General features: G+C 46.8%; 1 protein-coding gene across 7 annotated transcripts in view; it reads left to right on the top strand.

The window, feature by feature from the left end:
• CADPS (calcium dependent secretion activator) overlaps positions 1 to 25,484 on the top strand; it is a 188,610-nt gene that overhangs the window by 48,016 nt on the left and 115,110 nt on the right. For all 7 annotated transcript variants that reach the window (XM_026052668.1, XM_026052665.1, XM_026052666.1 and 4 more), the window contains exons 4-6: positions 14,948 to 15,028; positions 18,147 to 18,383; positions 20,040 to 20,161. In XM_026052668.1, coding sequence (XP_025908453.1) covers positions 14,948 to 15,028; positions 18,147 to 18,383; positions 20,040 to 20,161 — 440 coding nt within the window. The remainder of the gene's footprint in view (positions 1 to 14,947; positions 15,029 to 18,146; positions 18,384 to 20,039; positions 20,162 to 25,484) is intronic.

Raw genomic sequence — 25,484 nt, forward strand, 5'->3', positions numbered from 1 at the left:
ATCTATTTCTATCACAAATGCACCAGCAAACGTGCCAGAATCGCAGTGTCGGAGCAGGGGCTCACGCTGAGGTGGCAGCCTTTTAGTTAGGGATTTTGGGAAGCCCAGGGCTTCCTTGAAAGGAGGATGTTTTCTGGGTGATAACAAAATATATGGTGTTCCTGAGTGGTTACCGCTGCATGAAGAGATGTGTATGGGGCGAGGGGTTAGTGGCCCGTCCTAGGAAGCCCCATGTACAAGTTTTAACTGCTATCAGTCTGGACTGAATCTAAGTCAAGTGACTCACCCTTATTTTTAGTGTCTGAGTGCCTTAAATTTTGCCTTATTTGGAGTCAGGGTAAAAAGCAGATGCATTAAGGGATGAAAGGAAGGGTAAAACAGGCTGCAGGGGCAGGAGAGGAGGCATCTGGGTTTCAGGAAGACTTTGTGCTAGCTCAGCAAGCTGCAGTGAAGGGGAACCTCTCTCCATCACTGCATGAACTTACCGGATGGCAGACATCAATCAGAAGTAAAATCACTCCTGCTCAGAGACGGAGAGTTCCTAAGAAATAATTCATGATAAAACTCTCTCCTGTTTGGTAAAGTCTCACGCAGACTGAAAGAGACTCCTCAGAAGGGGAGTGCTAGACACATAGCAACTCTCTGGCTTTCTTGTCACTTATGGCTGTGCCCCTATTGCCTTTTGCTACTCATGATTGGAATGAAAATAATATGCTTGAACTTCATCTAGGTGGATTGACTCCTGTTGAGCTGCAGCAGAGTTGCAGTGGACTCTGAAAACTGGCCCTGAGCCCTGTCAGATCTGAGCTATTCCCTGGTTACCTAAAGCCTCTGGTTTGGAAATACTCAGGATGGAAATAACGAGGATTTCAATGCATGAAATGCACTGTTTTTCCCTCCACAGCGAGCTTGGCGGTTCATGGAAACACGGTGCAGTTGAGGGGATCCTGGTTTGCCAGATGAAGTTTGTTACAATTTCCCATCTGCTCCCAAGCAGAAGCTATAAGGTTTGTGCTGTGCAAATAATTATTCCTACTACATTCTAAACCACGAAATCGAGTCCCAACAGCAAATATTTTTAACGTGTGTTACTGTGCAGCCAAGAAAGCTGCCAGCAGCACAAACCTGAATAATTCTGCGCGACAATCGAGGTGGGGACAGGACGCATCTGCCCTCAGTGTAGTGCCAGCCTTGCAAACTACCTAGTGCCAAGTGTACTCGTACCCTGGGCTGCTTTCGGAGAGCCCCTGTGAGGAAATACCAATGCAAAGAGCAGTTGCAGGTTAGTGCTGGGTCTCTGCTTGCCCGCTGGTGGTGTCGGCTGGGAGGCCAGCGTGGCTGAACGGGCATTGCCGCCTCCGCTGCAGCACGGGTGCCCGGGCTTTCCTGCTGCTTTTATCTGTCAGCTGAAAAGGCCTCGCTGGAAAGGTAAAATAAATTAAATGGAAAGGATTTTCTGCTTGCCCATTTTGCCCTTTCCATGCTTAGGCAGCCTTCTACTCTCCAGATGATTTTCTGCACGCGCGAGGCTGTGTCCAGGGCAGCCAGGCTGCTTTCCGTGCATTTTACCTGCACCTGCAAACATGTGTCAGACACAGCTGGGGAGCATGTGCCTGCATGGAAAAGTGGCTCCAGAGAAGGCTGGAGAGGATCGTTTCCTTTCCCAAGGGGAATACAGGAGAGGCAGTGCCTCTTCGCTCTATCTTTAGCCATGTGCCGCGTGGAGCAAACGTGGGCACAGCTGGTAGGTAACACAGGCAGCCTCTGTCCCCTGCGAGGCCCGAGGACATCTCAGCAGCCAGAAGGCTCTGCAGCCCTCGGAGCCCGCCCAGGGGCATTTCGAGCATCCGGGAGGTGTTTCAGCCCCCTGGGATCCCCCGGGCCGTGTCAGCAGCCGGGAGGCTCAGCAGCCCTTTGGGATCAAGCCATGGGGTCAGGTGAGGCTCTGCACAAGGCGCCCACGGGGAGCGTGTTCTGTATTTGTTACCCAGGTGCCTGCACCTTCCTCAGCATTAACCCTAGTGCCAGGCAGGCTCCGTAACGTGGGTGCTGCAACCGTCATCCTCCTCACCCCTGGGAGCGAGGGCGACGGGTCCCTGCTGGGCAGGGATGTTTGCGTGGACCCTTCATCAGCAAAACAGGGAAAATAGGAGGAGATAGAGGGCAACAAGAGACTGGTGGTACCATGCCCTGCAGAAGCAGGTGCAGATTTATGGGAGCTGCATCAAAGCTTTTCATAAGCACAGGGTGGGGGCCAGGCTTGACTCAACCTCGGATCCAGAAAGAGATTAAAGCGCAGAGGGCAGAGCTGGGTCGGAGGCGCCGCTGACACTGTTGCTCCTAGCAGCTTATGCAGATTTGGGACAGAGGCAGCAGTTTGCGGGTTCTCGAGGAACGGCTGAATTGCTTCAGCAGTGTTTCACCATCTCCCTAAAGCCAAAAAAAAAGTGAGAAAATGATCCTGGGACAGATCTAAACATTTTGGAAATAGAAGTCTCAGACTGGAGAAAATTTAGTAAGGAAAACTGTCTGAAAATGAAGGCTCTTTGAGGGGGTGGGATCTCTTCTGGGTTTTGCTCAGGCTGTAAACGAAATGGTTCAGTTATTCTCTCAGCTTTTGTATAAGGTCGCAGTGTGATCCTCAGTTTATTCCCCCGTGTCAGAGAAGCGGCACTGGCAGGTGATGAGAGCGTTTCCCAGCTGTGCCCGCTCCCAGGAGGAGCTCCCCAGGGGCCTTTCCACCTTCTGCCTCCATCTTCCATAAGCACTCTGCAGCGTTTTGGCTGTCAACCCTCTTAGAGGCTGCTTTTCCACTTTTTTTTCCACTTTTCCAGATGATTCCAGCTGGACAGAAAGAAGGATGCAGAAGGAGCTGTTCTTCTGCATGGGTATTCAGCAGCAGGAGAAATCTGACCCAAAGGGTGGTTGCACTCACCTACGTTATTTTTTCCCCAGGGTCCTGGGTGCTGCTTTTCCATGATTCACTTTGACAACCTATTTGACTAATAACAAGAAACAAAGGGGAAGATTTTCAATGTATGTTTCGTATGGTTTTGTTTCCAAAGTGTTAAAGCTTGTATCTTCACTTGAAGTAAGAAGTTGGCCATAGCAGCACAATTTTGACATAGTTATACAGCAAAATACAAAAAGCTGAATCCTGTGAGACTCTTTTAGGCATTTCTTTTTAATGTCTTTATTGGTGACTTTTTTTCCCAAAAGAACTGCCACTTGAAATACAAGCACTGCAGATCTGCAGTCACAGTTGCACTCCTTGGCTCACATCTGGCTTCCAGCTGCATATTGTTCCTTGCTTATGAAGTGCTCTGCCTTCAGCGGAAGCTTAAAGGGAAACTTGAGAGCAGAATACAGATGAAGTGGGATCAGAGAGGAGGCTGCCACCTTATTTTTGCAACATGTTGTTGTTGAGAAAGCATCAAGAGACCTCAACAATAGCAGAGGATATAATGCCATGCTCTCAGAATGTTCAATATATCTTCCCTAACTCTGTAAGCAAAAGCCCATTTGCCCTGGTAACATTTTCAAAGGAAAGAGGTCATGCCTTGCTGAATGAAGTTCAAAATAAACTGCATTTCCTCAAAAAGCAGGAAATGAGAATGCTCCTTGCAGACAAGGTAGATGTGAGAGTTATAGCAAAGCTTTAGCGAAGCTTAACGTACCGCTCAGCAGATATTCTATCCTTAAAGAAACCGTTTTTGATCTTTGTTCACAAGACTCTGTGGTAAAGAGTAAGTCTAGATGTCCCTTGAGCTGCAGTGTATGAAGATGCACCGTTTGGGATGTAACACAGTGTATAAAACCTGAATAACAATTAATTTGCTGGTTGAGAGCCACAGCCACGACTGGGGCTGTGATCCACATCAACTCTTTGAAAGAAGCATGGCTGGAAGGTGATGAGTACATCAGGCAGAGCAAAGCTCAGCCCGTGACTGCGTGTCCTCAGCTGCTATAGAGGGTGACATGGGGAAGTGCCAGGCTGAGCTGCAGGAGGTGGCACCTGAGGTGGGGACCGGGCTTGCAGGTGGATTTCCAAGCTGGAGGTGCCTGGGCTGCAGGGTGCAGGTTTTAGCACCTGAGATTCCTAGGCAAACTGTAGTCTTATTCCTTTACCCGCACTCCAGGGGAGTGCTGTCCTCCAGGGTGTGTTGGAGCTGGTGGGTGCTTGTTCCTCCTCCTACAGCTGTGTTAGATCCAGCTTCTCCACTCTGTGCCAAAGCTGCGGTTGTCCAGCCTCGGTGGTGGTGAAAATGTTGGGCAGCTAGTGCTTTATTTGGCTTCAAACTACGAAGTAAAACAGCTTGGAAAACAGGTCTGGGTGCATGGAGAGGCTTTGCCAGGAGGTTCAGTCTCCATCGAGCCGTAGGGAAAGATAATTGGAAGAAAGGGATTGGGATAAGGGTTTGGGTAAGGACTGCCCGAGGAGGCAGGGGACAGCCAGCAGTTCTGCTGATTGTATTGCAGAACTAAAGTGAAATCCAGTGGTTTCCTGAGGGTCCTCCCGCTGTGAGATGGAGGTGTCAGTGCCACAAGGCCGTTTGGAAGAGCCTTGGAGAGAAGCGTGGGGGGTTGGAGGTGGGTTAAGCGTTGGGAGTGTTCAAGTGCAGGCTGACTCCATTCGCCATCTCGTGGCGATCCCTGACTTGGGCCTGGGTCTGCGTGGAGCAGCTCCAGGCTCCGCTTGGTGCAGCAGGGCCAGAGCCTCCTTAGTCCAACACTCGCTCCACAGACAGCAGCACTGGTTCCTCCTGCAGATGCTGGTCCCAAAACCTGCGTGTTGGGACTGCGGTGATCGCCCCGTACCTGCGAGGGGAAAGCAGACCTGCTGACAAGCTCAATATAATGATATCCTGCATGGAAAGGGATGTTAATGCCAGGGAACTTGATGGACTGCATTTTTCTGCTGTATTATTTCCATTTGAATTAGCTTGAGTTAACTGCAGTCATATTTAGCACTGTTTGCACTGCTGAATTTTTAGATTGTTAATTTTCAGTTGTAAATGGTTTGATTGTATCTTTTTCATAAATATTTGTAACGTGGGTTAATGCTTTCTGTTACCTGAGGTACATATTCTGGAAGCAAATGACTGTTCTTGCTCTGGTGCTCTGGGTTGGGTAGGAGAAGCTGAAGCCTGAGCAGCCCCGTACCAAGGGCCTTTGCCTTTTACAGCCAATGCATCCAACACCAAGGTCAGCAGAGCGCCTCTGTGCAGCTGTGTTCCTCAGCTGAAGTTATCACTATTTGACTGCCAGGGATGTCCGTAGAATGAGTGTTTCTGTCTACACAGAAGCTACGGCCTCCAAGCTGAAGCATCTCCTGCTGTCACCATAAATTGCCTGTATCGCGTTTAATACAGCCATCTACAGCGTGTGCCAGATCAGTAGGTTAGTGGCTACGCTGACCTTCTTCACCGGTAAGTTAATGGGGATGTTTTACCCCCTGGGAGAAGTTGCCTCATGTACTAAGATCTTTTTGTCCCTTGTGGTACCTTGTGCAGAACTTACTCCTGCCACCTTCATGGTTTTGGGGTGTGCTGTTAAAGCCCTAACCAAGCTGACTAAGGAAGCTGCAAATCTTCCAGGTGTTTCATATTCTCCTTTCATTTCAGCTCACCTAGGATGCTGTTCATGCAGAGTATGTAGCTATCTCACTGCTTACTGACAATTTGCTATCTAAAGTCATGAATCTCCTGAGCACTTTCTCCCTGACCCCAAAGGGAAGGTTCAGTGCATCAAAACAGGGCCAAACACATTGCTCGTTTTAGGAGAATGGACTCCTTAGGTCTTTGCGATAATCTAAGCTTCACAGATCCTGAAATGAAGGGCAGGATCGCAATTATTGCTGCTCTTAGTCCATGAAAATCTTTCAATTTACATTCCCTGCCCTTCTTTTCGGCTGATACTGAGTTGTTTGGCAGGAGAGGCAACCGAAACCTTGCTCTCGGTGGGCCAGGTGCTTTGCCAAGTGTTTGCTCGACCTTCTGCCAAAAAGGTAGGCGTTAGTTATTGTCGTGCTGCTGCAAGGTTCAAGAGCACAAATCAACACACAATTCCAGGCTACCTACCAGCATGCTACAAGCATTTATTCTGCAGACAGCTGTCCAATTTCAGGCTGTAGCTCAGTGCCAGGCAAGTTTCTCTTCCAAACGCATTTTGTCTTTTGGTTTTATTTTAATGCTTTGTAAGGAGCGGCAGTGATGGTGGGGCATGTGGTGACATGTCACTATTGATCTGTTGTTTCACTTATCTGTGCATTATCCTCTGTCACCATCTCCAGAAAATGCTGCACTGCTGACAACAGAAGGATCTGCGCTGCTGTTTTCCTGAGAGGTCTGGCCTCGCTCTGTAAAGAACACCTGATTTCGTGGCAGCACGGAGACTAGCTAGGGAATATTAAATTCACAGATGGAGCCTGCTTGCTGAACCCCAGTGACAAAACGCTGCGAGCTGTCGGAGCTGGGAGCGGAGCGTTTGCAGGCAAGGGGGACAGGCTGTGCAAGGGTGAGTGGCAGGGTCAGAGAGCTGAAACCTCCAGGTGGGAAAGGCTTTCCCTGCAGGAATGGTGCTCATTGCAGAGCGCCCTTTCCTCCCTGCATCCCTGTCCCTCTGTGTCTGGGGTGCACATCAGCAAATAGAGGCTTGGACTTGAAATGCAGGAATTCACTGATCCCAGAAACTGCCTCCTGTTGTTTGTGCAAGGCTTTCGGATGCTTCAGAGGCCACTCTAATAATCTCTCAATAGCTCCCTAAAGAGCAAGAAAATCAAAATATTGTTCAAACTGAGAGGAATTCAGACCAGGCCTCTAGCACGGTTTAAGCAGATATGGGCATGTACTCTTTGCAGGACCCTGGCCGTCAGCTTGTGAGTTACTTCTGCACTTCTGGGAACATTCCCACATCTTGTTTCCATCTTTAAACCTGTTGAGCGGCAACAGGTCCTTCTGCAAGTCGTTTTAGCTCCAAAAACTGGGCCCATTTAGAGTTCTGTGACTGCTTGTTTAGCCTCAGTTCTTGCAGTTTGTGTGTTCTTTGTATTTACCATTAAGCTTTTAGTCAAAAGGTCAGGATTTGAAGATATTTAGGGTATCTTTCCTTCTTATTTTGGGGACAAGTTAATTGCAGCTAATTCTAACTATGATGATTTGTGAATGGTAGTGCCCTGTGTATTGAAAAACCAGATGTTTCCCTTCCTGCTAAAGTTTAGCTTAAGTTTATGCTTAAGGAAGCATAAGCAGCCAAATTGCAATGTCCATGAGCTGCAGGAGCTGGTGAGACCTGCAGGTTGTCCTGCGTGGTGCTTGTGTGGGGCACGTGCTTGCCGTGGGCCTGGCCTGCTGTTATGCAACACCGTAAGCAGTGAGTATTAAGGCTTGCTCCGGGGTCAGAAGCCTCTGGGCAGCTTAGTTTTTAAGCCCTCTGGTGCTGGATACCTCTCATGGATGATCTTCCAGGGAGATTTCTGGGATTCAAAGGCGTTTTAAACACAGATTGAAGAGATGTTCCTTTCAAATGGAAGTGTTTTTTTTTTTTTGCATTTTTGGGCTTTTTTGAATCGCTTGCAAATCATTTGCGAGGTCAACCCCACTTTTTCTTTCCCTCCCTGTTTTGCTGAATCTGTTCTCCATTTACTTTGATTTATAATTCCTCATAAACCTGTAGGCATCTTCGCAAGCAGCTTTGCAGCAGGTTGTGCAGAGCTTGCTTGTGTCAGCATCCCTGGCAAAGCCGCCCAGCCTCTGTGCTCCCAATGCATGGATGGATGACTGACCTAAAGCAAGGGTGTTTCTCCCCAATTCGTACCCCAGGTTCATGCAGGGAGAAATCCTCTCCATCACAATCCTCTCTTAGATGATCGGCTGCTTCGCATGACACGACATACAGATACACACAGATAGAAGTGGCTTAGAGACCCCTTGCTGAATGACCTAAGGAATTTTGTAAAATTTGACCAAAAAAATCAGCCATCTGGCTTTTCCCCACCGTAAAACTGCTTGAGCACCCAGGAATTATGTTGCCAAATAGGAATTATGTTGCCAAATAGCTTATTGGAGAATTAAAACAGCTATGGGGAACTACAGTCTCTGCTCAGAGCCATCAGGTGACGTTACGTCAGGTCGGTGCTGAACCCACTTTGGGCTGCATGATGCTGGTGCCCGGCCCCTTTGGAGAAAAGCTGGTTTTGCTGGCACTGGGGGCATCCGACCCTGGGAAAGTTATCCGCATTTCCTGCCCCCCTCTGTCGTTTCAAATCCCAAGACAGCTGGCCGTCCTGGGATTGTAATTTGCTGTACAGAGGATTAACATGTTGCCCAGTGTATTAGTGGCTTAAGCTACCGAGACAGCTTAACATCATTCACATTTCCAATTTAAAAGGAAGTTCAGCATCCCAGCTCTGCACAAAAGAGGGAATATTTAGATCCTCCAGCTCCTTGCTCAGGAAAATCAGCAGAGGTCAAGACCTTGGACACAAAATGAGACTCTCCTTGTTGCCTTTGTGGCTCGTAGAGGAATATTCACTTACTCATGGGTGTTTCTCTGGGGAGAGGGTGCTGCAGTGAGTCTGTACGGCTGGGTTTGGGTGCCGTGTGGTGTTGTGGTGCAGACGTGTCCTGTCTCACGTCGCGGCTGCCTGCGGTGCCGCTTAGAGCAGCAGCTCCGACAGGGAGCACAGAGCTCCCTGCACCTACCGCCTCACTCAGGGGCCCCGTTTCCTCTCAGCCAGAGCCCCGCGTGGTGCCGCATGCCAGAGTCACTAGTATGTCTTGACTGATAGATTAATTATTAAGTGAAGGGGCCTTATGAATTTTTCAGTATTTCCTCTCACGATGCATGACAAAGCGAAACCTGCCTTTTATTAGACAAAGATCTCTGCGAAAGCCCCGCATCAAAGTGGCAAAGTTGTCACCCGTGTTGTGATCTTGTTCAGCCCTCGCATACAGCGTGTTTGCTTTGAACTGTTTAATCAAGCATTTGCTCCGGAGGGGAGCCTCAAAGGATGAGAGCCTGGAATTGCTCTCTTCCCAACGCATATATCCCCATGTGCAGAAGATGACACAGCTCTCGGGCTCCGTTTTGGTGGACGGGTGAGCAGGTTGGTGCTTTAGCACCCATGCAGTGCTCCAGGTGAGCAGGTTTAGTGAGGATTTAAGCAGCTCACAGCATCCTTGCATTCTGCACAGGGAAAATTCATTCACAAACCGGGATTTTTTGGAATCTGTTTGCCTGAATGGTAGTGTGCTCTGCACAGGGAGCTGGAAAACTGAAGTGTCGCTTTCTTGACTAAATTACAGATGCTGGTGCAAGCAGCCCCATCCAGGACGGTCCCCGTCAGGGCGCAGCTGCTCCGCGCTCTCCCTGCAGCTTGATTGCCAGGGCCCGGCTGTGCCGGCAGGATTGCCCAGGCTGCTCCAGCAGGATCACCCGGGCTGCTCCGTGCTTGGAATGCCAGCAGGACGAGCTCCTCCCTGCCGCAAGCTCCGGCACAGATCCATGCGGCACCATCCCGGAAGTACAGGGAGGGAGGCAGTGCGATACCTAAGGGCATCCTCGCATTTCTTGGTGTCTTCTATCTTCTCTAATTCCACCCCCATTTTTTTCCTCCTGTGAGGCCAAAATCAGCTAAGAAGTGGCTCTTGATTTCATGAGACTAAACTCTTTGACTTTGTGCCTGTGATGGAGAGCTGGGTTTATTTCTGTTTCTCAAGCAGCAAGTCCTGTGTGACCAAGCATGTGCATTGCCAGCACGCTTGAAATGGGGTTTGCAGGGCTGCATTGCTCGTGGTGGCTGGATTGCTGCAGGAGTGTGTGGTGAAGGAGACTGGTACCCAACTCCTGTCATCTCTGCAAAGGGAAATGCTTTTAGACAGGTCCTGTTACGCCTCAGGAGTCCGGACCTGGTGACATTCACTGTGCTCGTGGGAAGCAGCCTTCAGCATGAAGAGCGACTGGCAGGAAGGGATTAAACCATTAAAAGGTCCCGGTGGTTCCTGGCTCCTCTGCTGTGGCTGGTGACAGTCATGCAAACGATACCTGTCGCTTCCACCTCGCGTGTGGTTAATGCCAGGCTAATAAGTGCAAGTTGCACCTGCCTGATGCATCCTGCCATTAGAAATCCCTGTAGTTTGAGGGGAAAAAAAAGGGTATTTCCAGTGGTGCTGTTTGCTGTGGTGACTTCAGCATGACAAAGCTTTGCAGGGCTGTCCCTGAGAGCAGCCCCATGGAGCGTGTCCCTAATGCTTGGATAAATCGAGTGTGTTTATGAGGGGGCTGCCCCATTGATATACAGTGGATGGGACAGCCGGAGCAGTTCTCTTCTTCCCTCTTGCTCATCCTTCCTTTCCCTGTTTTCTTGCATGGAAGCAAGAGGCTTCGATCTGCAGCTGTGGTGGCTAACTGCATGAGAGCTATGCCTGCCATTTATATGTCTTGATATCCACTTGTATTGATATCCATGTGTATTGATACAGAGCAAACGAAGAAGACAGACTCCAGCAGGCAGCTCCAGAGGCGCTTCCAGAGCTGGGGCTGCCTTCCTAGTGGCTCAGTTTTAAGCTGTGATGAAGTGGAGCTTTGCATATCTAACACTTTGACTCCCAATGCAGGGGAATTTAAAGTCTCCATTGACTCTGTTCATGTCCTTGAAATGCCACAGGGTTTTTCTCAGGTGAGTGGAAGTGAACCTGGGCTTGCTATTATATTGCCCAGCTTAGCTGGTTTGCAGGAGCAGCACTACAGGCCAGCAAGATAGTTTAGGCCTTGCTTTGATTTGCACTTATGCACGTCTTAGGACTTAATTGGGTTTGTTTGCCTTTCCTTCTGCCTTGAAGGGTGCAGAGAGATTATCTTCCATCCCCTTGGGATAACGCTGGAAAAAGTCTTAGAGCTCCATTCAGGATTGCTGAAGGAAAGGCGTTCTTCTAAACACAAGCAACTGTTCTTTAGGAGGGATTAAAACTGTCACCTGTTCAAAAGCATAAAATGAAAATTATCAACCTGTTTCATGTTACTAGTGAACCTTAAAATTAATTCCTTCTTAGCAGTTTATATGCAAAAAGCTGTCTTGTGACAGATCTTTTCCTAGCAAATGAATAGTCAGCATTTGCTTGGGAAGCACGCGTGCGCCTGGCCATGCCTTCCGTGACAGACTGGCTGTGATTCGGATAAACTCTGGTTTCCAGTTGGAATCTCATCTGCATAATTTTATTTTATTTTTATTCTTTCACTTTAGCAGCTGTAACACCAACACAGATAAGCTCTGCAGGGCGAGCAGAGTGAACTAATGTCGTGTGCGGGCAGACCTATGAAAACATCTAATTTAGCAGCAGGCAGTTGTGTAATCATCAGTTGAGAATTGCAAATTATGTACGTCATACATTTGTGGCGTGCTGCTGAAGAAAAGCCCAGTGCATATGACAAATCATATATATAGTGAAATTTATAATACTTTTCACATTTAATTGACTGGGGCAACCTTATGATTTATATCTTTGCTTTATTCATAGCACACTCATAACCCAGTCATAATGCAGAACGAAACTAATTCAATTTCTCCTTGACTTTGTAAATCATTTATGTATTTGGCTGTCAAGTATTTGAATATAAAGTGGGCATACATCCTGCAGAAAATAAATAGCTGATTCTCTAGTTAAGAAATTGAGTTTCAGTAGTATTAAGGTCTGTTTTGCCTTACTTGGATGTTCAGCATTGCTTAGATAGCACGTGCTTTGTTTGCTCCTTATGTTATCTCACAGCAAAGTATATTTTACAGGCATCAGTGTTAATCTCTTAATGGCTTCCTGTAGTATTAGGACTATGTAAAATGTACTCAGCTTCCTTTGATGGCAGGAGGAGCCCTCATGAGCAGGAGGCCGCATTACTCTTAGTCACAAGAAGTCACAAGAAGTCTTCTTCAAGCTGCTGGGACGGCACATAAGGACTGCAGACAGGGGCTGTCTCATTAGTACCGTTCCTTATATAATGAGAAGGAAATGTTCTGTGTGCCATGACAGACTGTCACGAACACTCTTGGTGATTGGTCTCCCAAAGATCAGTTTTTGCAATAGAGCTATCATACAAAGTCACTGAAAATACTTCCTGGCAATGTTTCTTTTTGGTTTCTTTTTATTTAAATACCAGGTTACCTAGCTTGGCCACATCACTAATTAATCCTGACAAGAATAGCAGCGTATAGCTCTGAAAAAGAATACCTGACCCGCTCATTGCAAATGAGGCTGCCAAGGGCATTGCCTCCAAAGAAGACCCATCCTCCGTGGTCACATCCTTCCATGGCAGAGCCCTGGCCACCGGTTCCATTCCTGGAGAACATCTGCAAAATCAAGAGAGTGCAGGAAGCGTGAGCCAGTTTGCTGGCTCATTATCATCCTGCAAAAACAACTCTCCTCCAAAGCAGCCTCCTTGATTTCTAAATTTAGCACGTGAGTTATTTTGGGTAATGTGCGATTAACCTCAATTACTGTAGCTCAGATGGAATTCAAAATAATGCCCTCACTTTCCGTGTTGCGAAGAAATAGAAATCTGTGGTTGTACATTTTCTATCCTTCATTAGACAGCTCTGAAAGATGCTTGCAGCAGGAGTTTGTTTAAATCAGTAGAAGTCCATGGAAAAGTTGTTGGGGGGGAATTTATCCTGAAAGGTGCTGGTTGCTCATGGCTCTTCGTTGGGTTGGGCATCAGGAATAGAAAGGTGAAGAAACCAGATATGAAGTGGTTGTGATGCAGTTGGAGTGAAGAAAATCAAGGAGGCCAGGCCCGAGATCATTGAAGCTTCAGTGAAATTTGGATCAAGGTCAGGACACTCCGTAGTTTTCCTGTTCTAATTAAACCTGGTGATGGAGACTTTCAGCAATTAAGCACAATTTTTTTTTTCCCCACAATCTCAGTCATGATGAATGTCAGCTCTGTGGAAAATCATCTTGGTGGCACATAGGGAATTACTCTCCTGAACCCATGCAGCTGCATGCAAGTGCAAGAACGGAGGCCACTGAGGTTATACAAGCAGACAGCAGAGAAAACACTCTGGAACAGCTCAGGTGTGAGAAGAAAGCAGCAGATTTCAGCCTGTTCGGGGAGCTCCAGCAGAAGAGCTCCTTGCTTGGCAGTCTTTGAATTGAAAGTTTTATTATTTCTCGATCTGTAACTTTCCAGACTGCACTGCACCAGCCAAGCATTTGTTCTCTGAAACAGCTCGTCTCCAGAGGAGGATAAAACACAGAGAGGTAGTTACAGCAGCCCCGAGCTGGCTTATGAAGCTCATTTATGGGTAGCTGTCACGGCGCAAGCTAACATACGGCAGCTCCGGGCAGTTCTGTTTCCTGGTCACCAGAAGGGGTCAATCATTAGAAAAATAAGGCAGCTGCCCTCAGACTGGCTGGCTGATTCGGGAAGGGCTCAAGAGGTTCCTTTCTGCTGACAATATTTTTAGAAAAGGCAAAGAGGAACCTGGTGCTCTCAGAAAAGCAATGCCCTGGCCTTCGATTTGTGAGGACTCATCTGTCCTCAAGTGCTAGGAAATGGGGTTGGGATGGGGGAGCCGGTCCCCTCTTGCATGAAGTAGAGTTTGCAAGAAGAGATGAACTCAGCACCGGGCTTGGTTTGGTCCCTCAGGGGAGGGAGCAGGGCTGACTGTGGGATTTTAGCTTTGTGCTGCGGCTGAAATTACTCTGAAAGTATCTAAAGAGATAGCAGAGTTTGGAAAACCACTATAAAATTGCCATCTTGTTACAGCAGCTATCAGCTTCTTCAGGGGTCAGTTTTGGATCTTGTGCTTTTTGGTTGTTTTGGATTTCATGTCTTTGTATTCCCACCGAAAAAGCACCAGCTACCCCCGAGCCCTATGGACATGAAGCTGCTCAGTCAGCAGTCACAGGGCCTTGCCTGGCTGCTCTGCTTGCTTGCTTAGCTGGCGCAAACAGCTTTTTACCCTCAGGAGATATTTCAGAGCCAGGGAGGTGCAAAACACAGAATCACAGAGGTTGGGGACAGTGTGTGGCAAAAAAAGGCTCTGCTGAACGCTGTAGGAAGGTGGACTGCGTGAGCTGTGTGGTAGCAAGGGGGCTTGGCAGTACGGAGACGTAGGGATCAGGATTGACGTGCATTTCTCTTAAACCTCTCTTGGTTTCTTCTGTCTTATTCCAGCTGCAATGTAGGGGCAGGAAAACTGTTGGCTTGGGCATCTGGAGCTGCTGGTGTGAGCTGCCATGGTGCCAGGGGAGGCTGCTTGTCAGGGCATTGCTGCCAGATCACTGCACAACTATTTTTCTGTGCAATTTCTCACCCAGACTACTTCATACTTAGTATAATCAGCTACAAACCCACCTGGTATAAATTACCAAAGCTGTGCTGAGCAGGAATGACAGTATCCTGGAAGGATGGGCACTGGGCTCAAAATGTTTGGAGTGTTTATGGATGAAACGCCAGGATATAGCTATGGACCTGCAAACCATAAATAACACCTCTTTTCCTTCTCCTCCTTAATCTGCGTGTTTTAGATATATTCTCTGTACAGCGAGTGATCTGTTACTCATCAGCAAAAGTAACGGGAGGGAAACTGCCAGGGCAGCCTGTCCCAGCTCCTGCAGACACCCAGGAGAGGCAAACGCAGGGCCTGGGCCCAAGCTGAACATCTGCAGGAGGAGGTGATGCCAAAGGGACAGGATGCTCCTGAGTTTCACCAAATGGGGCTGCCAAATCCGTTCAAAGGACGTGAAGTAAAAGAACCAGTAAAGTCTTTCTTGCTGAGGGCACCCTGTCTCTCTGCAGGTCCCGATAGCCGTGCGCGTACTCTGTGTGCTGCCTTGTGCCCGAGCAGAGCCCCTTGGCACGAGCTGTCTGCAGTTATTAATGGATCAATTGCTTCTAAAGGGGCTGCGTTGTTTGACTTTTTCACCTTGACTTGTGTTTTGTTTTTACACAGCTGGACAACCCAGATGAGCAAGCAGCACAGATCAGACGTGAGTTGGATGGACGTCTTCAAATGGCTGAGCAAATTGCTAAGGTAAAAAACAAACAAAACAAAAAAAAAGAAAACCCCAAATCTGTATTAACAAGCACATAAGTAATTTGATGCAGTCCCTGTGTTCTTTTCTTACTGGAAGGAAAAACTTGTGAAGAAATTATCTGCTAAAAATCAAGAGATTTCTGTCCCTGATGAGTGGGGGCAGAAGGTGCTTCAAAAATCAGTTATGACCCTGAGCTGTGGGGAAAGTAATTTCCTCAATGCTCCAGCTAGATCTGTAAGTGTATTTCTAAGCCTTCCTTGTCAAACTTGCAACACACAGTGAACGGTAAGGTGGGTAATGGCATGTAAAAGAGTCCAAGAATTTTCCTAAATGGATTCGTGCAGTTCTCTGGGATGCTGGGTGCCACAGTTCCCTCCTTCAAAGTAAACACTCAGTAAGGGCACAAGACTTGTTGTCCCAACTGTTACTAGCACTGATGTGGCCAGCGCGAACAGTCAGGCTGGTGTGGCAGCCCTTTGGACATCATTCCCACCTCGAGCAGCAGGCCTGGGAGCTCAAAACAGTTTTTGTAAGCAGGCAGTGAGCTGAACTCCCCCGAGACCCTTGTGTAAGGAAGAATCTTCCCTAGGAGCAAATCATAGCTTCACAGTACAAATTGACATTGCCTGCAGGACACAACAGATGGAGAGAAATGCTGGATCTTGTTGACATCAGCATGGCCAAGATGTTATCCATGCTCCTAATCAGATACTCCTGAGTCCCAGATAAAGCCTCAATGGAGTTGAAGTTATTGGGAGTGATCTAGCTGCCTGTTGTCGATAATCAGCAAATTGTAAGCGGAAGGAAAAGACCAACAGAAGTCTGATCTGAGACTTAGCTTAGGCTGAGACCTGCTTACCCACAGCAATCCTCTCTATTCAGAGGGAGCTGTGTCCAAATAATGAGGTTCTTACGAGAAATGCAAGGCTGGAACTGTTCGTGACTGCACTGAAAGGAGTGGGTGTAAAAGATCACAGTGCTGTTGCAGTTAGGTATTAGTAAGGATCCCTGTAGCACCTGGTTTGTTACTCTCAGTGACACTTCCATTAGACAGCTACTGTCGCTATGTCTTTGGGGAGGCAGGTTGTGTTATTCTTTGCCTCACTAATAAAAATAGGAAGAAGACTGATTAACCATATGGCCAGATGATGCACATCAAAGAAGCAAGTTGACTACCACTTCTTTCCTTTTTTTTCAGTGTTTGGACCTTTATCATTGCCAGGAAATCTGTAATGTTTTTTATTTTCATCCAAACTTAAACCTCTGTATAATGATGTACTGCTGCTCTTTGGTTCTGAAATTGGTAGGCAGGCCTTGGGTGCCAAAATAAGGCTGGCTGATTACGTTGTTTCATTTTCTCCTTATGGCTTGTAGGACAGCAATATCCATGGCTCCGTAGCAGCCAAAGGAGCACGCAACTTCATGAATTATTTTTGCAAACAAGAATTTGCCATTTCTGTTCCCCCAAAGCATGTTAAAAACAACCCATGCCACCACTAGCCCCAGGAGGGAAGGTCCTAGGCATAACCTGACATTTCCTGGTGCAGAATCCAACCTTAAAAATGCAACTGTGCAGAGCTCAGAGGGAGGTTTTAAATTAAAGCAACTTATCTGTTATCCAGTTGGCAGGTATTGATATTTAATCTCATTCACATTACTGCTGCAGGCCTTTGCTTTAGAATGTCAGATCCCAACAGCAGCTGCCTACAAGAAATTTTGTTCTTACAGACCCATGAATATCGCTTTTTGGAGGCATCCAAGTGACCTTTTGAATCTTTCTCCGCAACGTCCTTTCTGGGCAAGGCTGCTTTCTGTGTGGCACCGGGAAGGCTCACAGTCAGTTTGGTGAAAGCATTGCCTGCTGCAGCTGCACCTCCTCTTTGCTAAGTTCTTAGCACAGATTTGCTGCACAGAGTGACTTTCTGTGCACATAAAACCAACACTGAGGTTGTCGTCTTTGAGATGCTCTTGTAAAAACAACTTAACTTGTCATTAATAAATTAAGAAATTCATGCTAGGATATTTGAAATTAAAAGGAAACAAACTTTGTGTAGTCAAACATGGTCTAGAATCGTGGTGCTGCAGGATGTGCATCTCTGCAAGGCTTTGCTGGGCCTGTTGTGCAACATGGGACACCTCAGCCCTACCTCTGGGTACCAGGACACAGCTCTGTGTTGTTTTGCCTTTTCATGTGCCCGGGACAGGGCACCTCAGTGCATTTCTATCACAGAAGAGAGGATAGCTTGCACATCAACAGAAAATTCTCCAGCCCCAAATGTTGATTAGCTGTTGTACATCTTGAACAGTCTCTTTAGCCTGGTGTGAGCTGATGAAAGTCTGAGCAAATTCAGGGAATGGACATGTCTAGAAATCTTAGGGTCCATGCAACTGGACCATGGGCAGAAGGGGCAAGTCCTCCCAGGAGGCTTTGAAGCTGAATTCTCTTATGAGAGAAAAGGTAACCTAGATCCAGGAGGTCTAAGTTTGCTTCCCAGTTTCTGTCTTCAGCTCCTTTTGTTCCTGCAAGCCGGTCTCTATTGTGTCATGACTGAACGGGCTAACAGATGAAGGTGCCAGTTCTAATCATGATCTCATTTGTGTGGTTGGGGTCTAGCAGAAGAACAAAACGTTCCAAGCATTTCAGAGTCAGGGGGCTGGAGATTGTAGGAAATAGTTAATGTTTGCTGAGGAAAGATAGGTACATGACAGCCGCCCAGAGGAGCAATCTGAGAGTCGTGTTGGAGGAATGCCCTTCTTGGGCCTCGGGGAACAGAAGTCAGGGAACTGATCCCATCCATGGTTCAGCTGAGACCTGGGCTGGTATGAGTACAGTGGTGAGTTCATATATGTGAAAGAAACCACTTAGAGAAAATGAATGAAATGCAAGTGCATGCAAGAAACAATAAAGTTGGATAAGTACCAAGTAGTAATTCTATGGGAAGCTAGCAATAATGTTTCTGTATGACAGAGGGAAAGCTGTAATTTGTCATCTAGTTTGTGGGACTTCCCTGCATGCAAACCTCTCTGCAGATGTTCCTGGGGGATTCTCCCACTGTAACAAGTGGTTGCTGATGGTCACCACAGTTTGTTCTGTTGTTTGTTTTTGCATCCAAGGAGCGCAAGTTTCCCAAGTTTGTGTCCAAAGAAATGGAAAACATGTACATTGAGGAGCTGAAGTCATCTGTTAATCTTCTGATGGCCAACTTAGAGAGCATGCCTGTGTCTAAAGGAGGCTCTGAGTTCAAGCTCCAGAAGCTGAAGCGTAGCCACAACACTTCGATCATTGACATGGGAGAAGAAAACGAGAACCAGCTTTCCAAATCAGACGTGGTGTTGTCCTTCTCCCTGGAGGTAAGCTGCACGCTGTCTTTCTTCCAGCAGACAGTGCACAGAGTTGATGAGAATAAAAATTTTCAGCAGCCAACTTCTGCTCAATTCAGGCATAAGAGTTAGATGGGGAAAAGTCAGGAGAAACCATTCTTCTGAACTCTGTGAGGAACTGCTCACAGAGTGCTCTGAACTCCAGTACCAGAAGCTTTGCTTGTGATCAAATAGTGTGTGCTTTTTGATTTTTCATCTTACTGGAACAAACTGTGTAAGTTACAGCAGCAGGAAATTCCAAATGAAAATTCCAGTGGGTATGTTCAGTGGCTTGGAAACATGCAAAATTAATTGGCTTGTTCATAAGGCTTATTACCAAGTGGACCCCGTACCCCTGCACAAAATCTGTCTCCGTGAAATGTCCCTGAAACCAGTGCAATATTGCAGGGTTTAGTCTGGCATCTAATTCCTAGATGTGCCTTGAGACACTCACAATTGCCTGGCTACCTTCACAGCTTGTTTGTGCAGCACTTAGTGGAAAGAGAACTAGAATTTCTGGCATGGCAAAACTGTGTAACATTATAAAGGTTCATCATTGTTAGCTGCACTTCCCAACTTGCTGAAACATGCCATGAATGTCAGTGTGTTTTATTACTGACAGCGAGAGGTGTCACTTTATTGCTTATCAAGCCCTGCTTCCTCTTTGGAGAACTGTTAAAAATTGTTGAAGTTTTGAATGCACTCAACAGATTGGCTCAGTGTTGGCATGGAAATACTGTACTTCACTGGCTTGCTGTTTGTTTGGTATTGAAAACTGAGTGACTTTCTGCTCAGTGCTCTGTTGAAGAGTTCATCCACAGAGCCCAGGAAAGCCAGGTGTCACGAGGACCCACAGTTACATCTGAGACAGGCTGTCTCTGCACTGGGAGCAGTGTAGCTGCAGTAGCTGTTTTCAGCGAGGTTAATTATCCTGTGCAAAAATATTTGCAGTCTAGGCAAGATGTTTGCTCTGAGGAGTCATTAGTGTTTCAGATGCACCAAGGCAGAATTCCTATTGTGTGTCAAGTGAGTGGGTTTATGTTACATCGTCAAAGCTAGTACCAGAATGGGGTCAAAAAAGTAGGATACAGAAAAAATAACTATAAATTTCTATTTTTGTGTAGTTTCCTGTTCATTTCTCTTCCTAAGGAGTCCTTTGTTAAATATATTGTGCCAATGAATAACGTACAACACTGGTTGTCCAGTCTTAGAGTTTAATTCTTTGGTTAGAGTTAGAGTTCGTATTGATAATATTCAGTTCAGACATAAAAATTCCTATTTAAAGCAGGGCTATGATCCCAGAGACAGTGCTTTCAAATGGCAGCATCAAATAAGCCTAACTTCTAAATGTGCCTGTATGGAGGAGCGGGGAACTATCATAAAGCAGGAGAGCTCTCTGTAGGAAAGGCTTGTGCAGCTTATCTAGCAGTGAGTGAGAGGACTCGTTCTCACAACGAAGACGTGAGATGTCTAAAACTCTTTGCTCCTGCTGAACCCTATCCACTTGAAAGCATAACTCGGTAGAGCACTGGCTTCAGGAGGTGGAAGATCTCCTCATTGCTCAGGGCACAAAACATTTTGTGCAAGAGAGCTAGGTCTGAAAGAGGCTGCTCCTCTTAATCTGTGCTGCCTTTCTTTGCCCCGCAGGTCGTCATCATGGAGGTGCAGGGTTTAAAGTCACTAGCCCCTAACCGTATTGTCTATTGCACCATGGAGGTGGAAGGTGGCGAGAAGCTGCAGACTGACCAGGCTGAAGCCTCCAAGCCCACGTAAGTCTTGCTTTTCCTTTTGCTCTCTCCATCATTCTCTTCACCCTCTCACACTGATGCTGGGAATCGCTAGGGACACTGCTGATTCCTGCACGGTAAGGCCAGAGGGGACTGTGAGAACTTGAGCAGAGCCAGATTCATTCTGCAAAGGAGAAACATGGCCTTCCACATATACAGAGCTTTGCCCCACAACTGAGAATGACACACAAACCCTTGTGGAGCAAAAAGCATTAAGGACAGGCTTACCTCTTCCTTGTAGCTATGGAGACTTAAGTTTGTGCCTATACGTAAGCACTTTGCTAAATAGGGATGGAGTTAAGCTTGTGCTTAAATGCTTACTTGTGTACGTGTCCATCTGAACTTGCTGTCAGGTGTAGGCACGTAATCGTGGCCTCGCTATCAGGGTCTTGGTGTTCCTGTGAGGAAAGGAAACAGCTGGCAGAGAAACCCTCAGGCAGCCAGGGCCAGAGGTGGGAGAGAGGAGGGCAGGAGAGCTTCAGATCACTCAAAGCTACAGCTCAGGTCACGCTGCCTTTGTTCAGTTCAAGCGCAGTGTCTTGTTCTGTCGTCTTTGACCTGGGCCTCAGACTTCCAGCCTTGACCCTGTGCTTTGCTTTCTTCCTCCCTCAGAGCGGGGTTGTTAGCCTGCTGCAGTGTGTATTAGTGATTAATAGCTGGGTTTGGTGGATGGGTTTTCAGCCCTGATTGGTGGAATGAATAACTTGAAGCACTATTCATCTGGGTTTGAGACTATTTTCCCATGGTTCATCATGGAGATTTTGTATTTAAATTCTCAGGAAGCATCTTGACAGCATCGCTTTTCCAAGGTCAAGTGAAACCTCTCAGAGATGCTAAGCTGTGCTGGAAAGGCTGCTGTTGAGACAGCTGTCTGTGTCCTGGCACCCCTTTTTCTCAGGGCAACCAGCCCCAGGGGGTGTTTGATCAAAATCTCCCCAGTCTCCTGAAAAGAAATCTGGGAACCAGGCAGGGATTTAAAAATTACAGGTTGTGTTATAAGTGCATAAGCACTGCAGGCAAACAGTTCAAGACCAATGTCCTTGAGGAGGTTTCAGCTGATACGGGCTGGAAAACAAGACTGCGCATAGCAAAATGTTGAGCCTTATAGTTATAAGGTCTTTAGTCATAGCTAAGCATGAGGCACTATGAGTGAAAGCTATGCAGAACTGGATTCTGCAGTATTTTGCTGTAAAGATTTTCCCTTCAAAACATGCAGGTAGCTGGTGCCGTAGCCCAGAGGACATTGTTGAAATGTCTTCACTGCAACCAAAATAAATTAGCCATCTTTTCAAATGGAAGGTTTCTAATATTGATGCAAAAGCCACAGAGTTATATACATTACTATATACATATACAAGCCCCTGGAATACATTAATATCTGAACTGCTTGCAACAGAATGGCAGAGACTGAAGTCCTCTTGTTCACACCTTCCTTGGCTCCTCCGTCTTTCTCCTGCAAGTGCCCCTTCAAACCCAGGCATTCCAGCAGCTGCCATTCCCTTCCATTCAGCTCTTCCCTTCCCTTCAATTCAACCACGTTTCCAGGAGCTCAGGAGCTCATGTGGAAGCATCTGCAGAATTACAGTGCTGGGCACAGGCTGCCTTTCATCAGCGTTCGTCGTCTTATGGAGGCACAGAAAGTGCTGATGCCCTGCACCGTGCGCCGCGCCAGAAGAATGGGAATCCGCAGTAAGCTATTTTAAAACAATATTTCCAATCAGGGGAAGTGCTGCAGCCTGCCTTACTTCTCAAAAACGTTTTGAAATCTGCTTCAGAGAAGCAAATAGAAGAGCTGTACTTGGAAGAAAATTTCCATAAGAATCTGCAGTTGTCCTATTTTAAGTACTTTTTGCAGCTTCACTAAAGGAAGTTGGGCTCTATTTAGGAGAAATTACCATTACCTGTATTGAAAAGCGCCCTTCTAGTGTGTTACATGTGCTTGATTTGCTTCAAGTCTGTTCCTTCAAGTTTTGCTCAAAGGAACTGTCCTTTCTTACGCAAGCATACTTGCTGTCAGCGATATGACCATTTATACAAGTGTTATGTGGAGAAAATAAGGGATGGAGGAGTGAGCTCTTTAATTGAATGGGTCTTTTTTATCATAATGAGATGTACAGTGCCTGGGCATGCAGCCATCAGCCCTTAGGAGGATGCAGCCAACACCGACTGCTGTGGCGTGATAGGAGCTGTACAAGTCCATCACGCTTATCCTCTCGTTGCACTGGTTTCCTATAGAGGGGCAAGCCGAGCTTAAAGTGTTCCTATTTGCTCCACTACTCAGGCTCATACCTATGTAAATGCCTTAAGAGGGAACAAGATTTGACATCCCCACTCCTTGGGGGTCCAGGCAATTTTTACTCTCCAAACCACAGCCAAGTCAAGCCAAAAATGTAGAATAACCAGCCATAGCAAATGGCAATCCTACCCTCTTTTTTTATTATTTTTCATTTTTTTGCATATTAGAAGTTCTTCTAACTTCACTTCCTCTCACAGACACCACAGTCCAGACAGGGAAAGCTGAGCCTGGTTAAAATTCCCTGCTTTTACATTCTCGCCCTAAGAACAGTATGAAGGAGAGAACAAACCACATGTGACAGATGTTTGTCCTGTTGCTTAATACATGACGTGAAGCCAGGATAAACCCTGGCTCTTCAAAGTGCCCAAAATTCATTTTTGCCATCGTTCCGGAAGCTGAATGGATTGAGAGAACTTAATTTGACAAACACCTAGCAACTTATCATCAAGAAAAAAACTTAGATTTAAACAGATCCAGTGGAAAACTTCACTTTTTGTGACAGCCGTGTACCCTTGAAGGAAGATAGGAGGATGTTGCAAAGCCAGACAACCATTTAAGGCATCTTGTTTTCACCTGAGTGACTCGTCGAGTTGTTTGCTGTGTTCTCACACGTCCTTGAAATGCCAGCCCTCAGCTAAAACCACGCAGGCTCCCACGGATGTGGCTGCTGTTTGCTTGGATCCTGCCGTGCCTGAGGGGCTGATGTGGCTCCGCTGCTCCGAGTGACACGTGCGCACCTAATGGGAAAAGACAGTCTCCCAGCAAGGTTCATAGGGAGGACTTCCCAAAGCACTTGGCCAGCTCTTCTGCTGTCTAATGCTGGGAGAGATTTGCTTTTTGTCTGCTCTGGTACAGAAAGCAGCAGCTTTTGAGAAGATGATGTTTGGAAGCATCTTAGCGACTTTGAAATTTAAATCCTGTTTGCAGATCTTGAAAGAGGCAGAATAGCAGCTGGGGTTCGTGCTTAAGTTTACCAAACAATGAGATTAGTTGTGGGTGAGGCATTTGGCCCTGGGGATGGCAGTAAATGTTCTTTTTTTTTTTTTCTTTTTCCTTCTTCTTAGCCCCTATGTTGGATTCCTGATATTTTAAGCACAATCTCGTCATGTAAGGATTATCCATCTCAGTACAGGGTGGCACAGTTTTAGCAAAGACCAGACCTGAACTAGCAAGGGCATCTATCCGATCAGGCTCACAGTGTGTTCCTAGTTGTGCTTTAAAAAAGTTGTGTAAGCAGAAGCCTTTCTGTTGCATCCTAAACCACAAGTGCCTTTACAGCATATCCCCAATCCCAGTCCAACGAGGGTTTACTGCTATTTGCACTGAAACTGCACCCTTGCAGGTCTCTGAGGATTTTAAATCTCTCCTCCTCCGTGCAAGTTGTCTTGGTGTCTGCTTTGTCTGTAAATTAAAGAGGATGAAGTGGCTTCTGCGAGTCCCTGAGTCCCTGACGCTTCCCTTCCAGGGAGTTGCGTCTCTAATGCTGCTGTTACCAGGGTTGAGAACAAGGTTGCTAAGAGGTCTGGGAACAGCAGATAAGGTCCAGGCACAACAACCTGTCCTACAGCCTCTAAAGAGGCTGTAGGATCTATTTAAACATTGACCTATACTTGTAACCGTGCTAGGCTGTGCCAGTGATTCATCTTTTTAGAGCGTCTCGTTTCTCTGATGTGAGCAGAACAAAAGAAAACAAAGAGACCAAAACAGCAACAAGGTCCAATGTGCCTTGTAAATAAATGTTGTGTATTCATCGGGACATACTTCACTACCCCCAGTGCTTTGACTCATCGCCTCGTGGCATCTTTTCATTACAGACCTAAGTCTCAGGTTCATTTCTTGTGTGACTCCACTTGTAACTCAATAATGGTGTTATTGCTGTGCTCCAGCAAAGGGACGGGGATCTGAGCTTGTACATGCAAAATTATTCCCATGTCTCTCAGGTAGTCTCTCAGGTAGTGAATTAAATCCCTCTGCTGTGGTAGCATTCAGTTATTTTAGCAACTGCAATGTCTTGTTTACCTTGGAGGTCTAGGGTATGGAGAAAGTCTAATTCACCCCTTGCTTAGGGGTGTAGATCAGATGTCCATGCACTGAGGTTTTCTGAACTATTTGGGTTACAGGCAATAACTAAGTGTTTGTGGGGAGAAGCTGGCCAGCCTGTCTGTGCAGTCTGGGATCACCAGGGAGGGAATGAGGTGTAGACTCCTTTGACTCTAGAAATGATTTAATCAGGGTTAAATCTTCCCCTCGCAGAAGTGCGTCTTCAAGACCGTTCTTGGTGCAAGATCTTGCAGTAACCCAGAGTATGAGGGGTGGGCATGGAGCTCCAGCACAGGTAATCTGTGCCCCACACGTGCACGGGAGGCCTGGCTGCAGACTCATGCTTTGTTTGCTGCACATGGTGCACAGTACATGGCTCTGCAGATGCTTTATTAACCAGCTGGTTAATAAAGGAGCACGTACGTGCGGGAACTGCATGGAGTTAGTTGGGGGAGAGGATTTTTTCTACCACAGTCCCCACTTTACTGTTGGAAAAAAACCAGCTGGGAATAGGTTGGTTATTTCACTAAATAAGCAAGAAATATATATGTTTTTTCTTTTCTGTGATTTCTTTTTTTATATTTTGAAGGAAAAAAAAAAGATTTCTCTTTACTGTCTTATTTTTTTCACGAATTTCTGTAAGCATCTGCAGTGGGTCAGCACTGGGGAGAGGATCTTCAGCGGGTCTCTTGTCTGACTCTGTATGAGCTCTGTGTTGTTAATCACAGATGAGAACTTGGACCTCATCTTCCTTCAAGAAATTCACTCCTGAGCAAGCAATATCTTTGGTGGAGCGTCCAACCTCTGCATCTCTGCCCCTTCCTAAGCCACGGCTGTAGGAGAAGGGGTTCCCGTGTTGTCTCTGTTCCTGCTGCTGCTGTCTGATTTGCTTTCAGGGTGCTCTGCTACCTGTGCTGCTTATCTGTGCTGTGACAGACTGCCCTTATTTGGATCCCTGCAGCAAACCGG

Source organism: Nothoprocta perdicaria, unplaced genomic scaffold (genome assembly GCF_003342845.1).
Source record: "Nothoprocta perdicaria isolate Ctin4 unplaced genomic scaffold, notPer1 scaffold_9, whole genome shotgun sequence".
Taxonomy (NCBI): Eukaryota; Metazoa; Chordata; class Aves; order Tinamiformes; family Tinamidae; genus Nothoprocta; species Nothoprocta perdicaria.